The 3,993-nt window shown below is 43.7% G+C and overlaps 1 protein-coding gene across 1 annotated transcript; it reads right to left on the bottom strand.

Moving 5' to 3' along the window:
• Positions 1-1,407: 1,407 nt before the first annotated feature.
• On the bottom strand, positions 1,408-3,351 carry W97_04652 (uncharacterized protein; the record flags this gene model as incomplete). The annotated part of the gene is made up of 1 exon (XM_007782541.1): positions 1,408-3,351. The coding sequence occupies one exon, from the start codon at positions 3,349-3,351 to the stop codon at positions 1,408-1,410; it is 1,944 nt and encodes a 647-aa protein (XP_007780731.1).
• Positions 3,352-3,993: the final 642 nt, after the last annotated feature.

Here is a 3,993-nt window from a genome sequence, read left to right as displayed (position 1 = left end):
TAACCCTAACCCTAACCCTAACCCTAACCCTAACCCTAACCCTAACCCTAACCCTAACCCTAACCCTAACCCTAACCCTAACCCTAACCCTAACCCTAACAGAGCATGTAGTACCACACCAGATTATTTATAGTAGTAGTAATTAAATAGATACCGCTCTTATTATCTCATATAGACTATTTAACTAAGTAATAAATAGTAAGTTACTACTCTTAGTATCTTATATAAACCTATAAAAATATAGAAAGAAGATATAAAGAAGATAGAGTACAACTATAATTAGAGATTAAACTAAATCTAAAGAATAGTAAAGCTAAATACTTATTACTATATTCTTAATTACTAGTAGCTTAACTTTAGTTATATACTTACTACTATCTTATATTCTATAATATTATAGTACTTTCTTAGGTAACTACTTTTATTCTTACTTACTATTTCTAGTATACTATAAATAATAGCTAAGAAGAACTATTTTATATAAGTATAAGAAGTATAACTATATATAGATACAAGATAAAGAGATACTTATATAAAAGTAGTATATAATATATAATAGCTTAGAGTCACTCTAGTAACTTAGAATTCTAACTCTAAATAGAGTTTCTATCTAATATATTTACTAGATTAAGGCTTTATCTTTTTACTTTCAAGAGTTTAAGTCTATCTAGAGTTTCTTTACTCTAGCTTTAATACTCTTTCTAAAAACTATATTAAGTTCTTAAACTTTATACTAATACTATATAATAATAGTAAGAGACATTTAAACTTTAATTATAGAGTATATTTCGCGATACTTTATTCTATAACTTTATAATATTTTATTCCTCTAATTCTAATAGTATATTCTCTATTCCTAATTGCAACTGCAATAATAGATACTAATATTACTTTTATATATAAAAGTAGATTTTAAAAGTATTAAGTAAAATCTAGAAAATTTTAGTTTCTATTATATTTCTAAAGCTTTAAGTATTCTATTTACTTATATTCTATCTAAAAGCTATTTCAATAGTTCTATATATACTATAATAACTTTTTATATATAAAAGTAGTTTTATAATAAGGTTACTATAAAGTAGAGATTCTAATTAAGGAGAAAGAAAGTAATACTAAGATATAGTTAATAAGATAAGAATTAATATTATATAGTAAGATTAGATTAGGTTATAAAGAATACAAGATTCTTATTTAAGTTAAGTATACTATTCTAAAGAGTGAGAATAGTACTATCTATATACGTATTAGCTTCTAATCCTGTTAGTAGTAGCTAGTAGTAATATACTAGAAGTATATAGAGTGTTACTTTAAAGAGCAAATCGAGGAACACTTAAGCATTACTATAACGAAAAGTATATATCAGACTGTGCTATCAGTATACAGGAAGAGAAATAGTATGCAGTAACCTCAGAGGTCTTTCTTCTGCTCCTCCTCCTCCCCCTTCTCTTGTGAATCTTCATTTGCCGCACTGGTGGCATCTTCGCCATCTGCACTATTACCGGCCCTATCCTCAGCTGCGCCATTGATTGCTCTGAAATCGTTGGGTCCGGATTGCATACCCATTTTGGCGGCCTCCTCCGCAAGCGGACCAAGCTCTGGCCTCATCGTGTTATACTTGGAACGCTCTCCGCACCGGTCCCTTCCAGTGGGTTGGGGTCCCGCTCTTGGTTTGAGCTTGTTGTCGTAGATGTCGTCTGCAATGTCCAGGCCAAGAGGAACTCCACCAATGGGATACTCTTTTGTTGGATCTGGGCTGTCCATGCGATGGCCCTTGGTCACGTACCTAATCTCCTTCGGATCTTGATATCTGGTCACATTGTCGCCAGTGGTGGCATACACATCGGGGACGCTTGTTGCTACAAGAGCGTCCTTAGCCGCAAAGGCATCGAAGCGCCAGTGAACACCGAGCCAGACACGGCTGATCGCGTTCTCAAATATCGCTTCCCAAAGACAGCTAAACTCGCGGGGAATCTTCGTGCGAACAATACCAGGCTGGTCCGTAATCGGACGCGCTGGGTCATACTGCTGAGTCAAGTCCCTGCTGACGCCGTTCAGCTCCTCGGAGGTGAACTTAAACTTGAGCTTATCGGGCTCATGTTTACCCCAGAGAGGAGGCTGCGTCGCGTCCCTCTCTGCGTAGTGTCGCCGCGCAATCTGGAACGCAGCAGCGCCGAACGTGGCGTGACCGGAAGGGTAGGCAGGGAATGGGGGCTTGAACGGAATGTTAGGCGTATTGGTAGCAGGCGCACCAAGGCTGAGCCAGAATGGATCGGCATGTTCGGGACGCGGGTCTTCGCGGACGCCGGAAAGCGGGCGCCAGTATTCGTAGCAGTACTTCTCACGCCAGGCGAAGATGCCAGCGTCGGCCATGGCGACGTTTGCCAAAGCAAAGAGGCGGGTAAAGTCGGCGTTGTTTGCTTCGTCCTTAAGATCAGCCTTGTTTGGCATTTCAATACAGGCGATCTTCCGCAGGATCTGATTGTACAGGCGAGGCGGCGTCCCGATGAGGTTGGGGCCATCGTACGCCCAGAATAACGCCTTCGCTGTCTGAGCTGGAGTCCGCTTCGTTGAATTCAGTGGAATAGCTCCGCCCATGCGGATAACTTCCTTCAAAGCGTCATCGTACTCGACGGTCTTGCTTGCAGCGGCTCCCATGCCCGGAGGGTCAGCGCAGTAATATTCATTATGTGTTGCAAGACGCTTTGCGGTAATGCCGTATATTGGAGCATGGTACGCATGTTCAGGCTTCTTAGGACCATTGGGGTCGTTAGGATCGATCGGGACGAGCGTTACTGGATGCGTTGGTTCGTCGTTGAAGCGATACGGGACGTGAGGCCTTTGGGGGCTATAATTTGCCGAGTCTGCGCCCGGCGTATGGTTGAGAAGCCACACCATCTTCTCAGCTACAGCAACACCGAAGAGGTAGCTCTCCGAAAGTGCATCCAAGGTTGGATAGTCCGCCTTCAGCTTGTCGAGCAGCTGCGTGAGCTCCAACGTGGCGTTACGGGAGACCTTCGGGCTGGGCTGAGTGTATAGCTTCTGCAGGACGGCGATGGCTGCGCCAGCCACTGCTTGTTCTGCATTGTCCGAGCTGTACTTCAACGGAAGGGTGTACTCTGTAGCGCCCGTGGTCAAATAAGTGTCGTAGCCGGCCGTAGTTCTGATGCCGAAGTAGGCATCGTGGATGGCAAGATGTAGAATGCCTAAGACCCTGGCACTGATTGGCGGTCCTTGTTGTGGGCCACCAACCGAGTGAGTGAGCCTGTTGAATTCCAGTCCGGCATGGTTCCAGTACAGGATGTAGTTGGAGTTGTACTCGGCTGGCTCATCAACAGGTGGAATGACGACCATTATGAGTGGTAACGAAAGTAAGAGACAAGTCAATCAAGAATGAGGTGTAAATTGGATTTGTGATGAGATGCTCTTCGGTCTAACGTGAGATCTGGTTCTGTCGTCTTTTTATACCCAATTTGCTGTTACACAGATCCACGCGGTCTCCGTTCGTGCCTCTAGCCAAGAACGTGGGATATCAGGCAAACATTGGCAGCTGTGGGCCACGAAAAGGCCAATACGAATAGAAAGACAAGGACGATAACCTATAGAAAGGGCAATATTCCGTTCTGAAGGTCTACTGGCGGCCTCTAACCCTCCACCACGGTGGAGAAGGAGGTGCATGCTTAGCACGGCACGGTTATCGTCAGCAACTATCATGACAGTTACGCGGGTCATCTTCTCTCGGGCGGTATGGGCTGAGTGCATGCAGCTGGAAGGGTCTGCGATCTAAGGTCTCACTGCTGGCCATAGCAGTGGTTCCGTCACTGGTTCGGTCATTGGTCCGATGCAAGCCGGGTCATAGTGCGCGTTGCATTTGCCTTATCCTTGGCGAATAAGTTAAGCTCTTGGACGTTGTTGAGTCTACGAGTAGATCCAGATATTGGCTGGAATCGGTAAGAGCCGAATTACCCGGCTGGGAAAATGTCACATGGCTGAGAC

The sequence above is a fragment of the Coniosporium apollinis genome, assembly GCF_000281105.1.
Source record: "Coniosporium apollinis CBS 100218 chromosome Unknown supercont1.20, whole genome shotgun sequence".
Lineage (NCBI taxonomy): Eukaryota > Fungi > Ascomycota > Dothideomycetes > Coniosporium > Coniosporium apollinis.
This window is presented reverse-complemented; position numbering and strand designations above follow the sequence as displayed.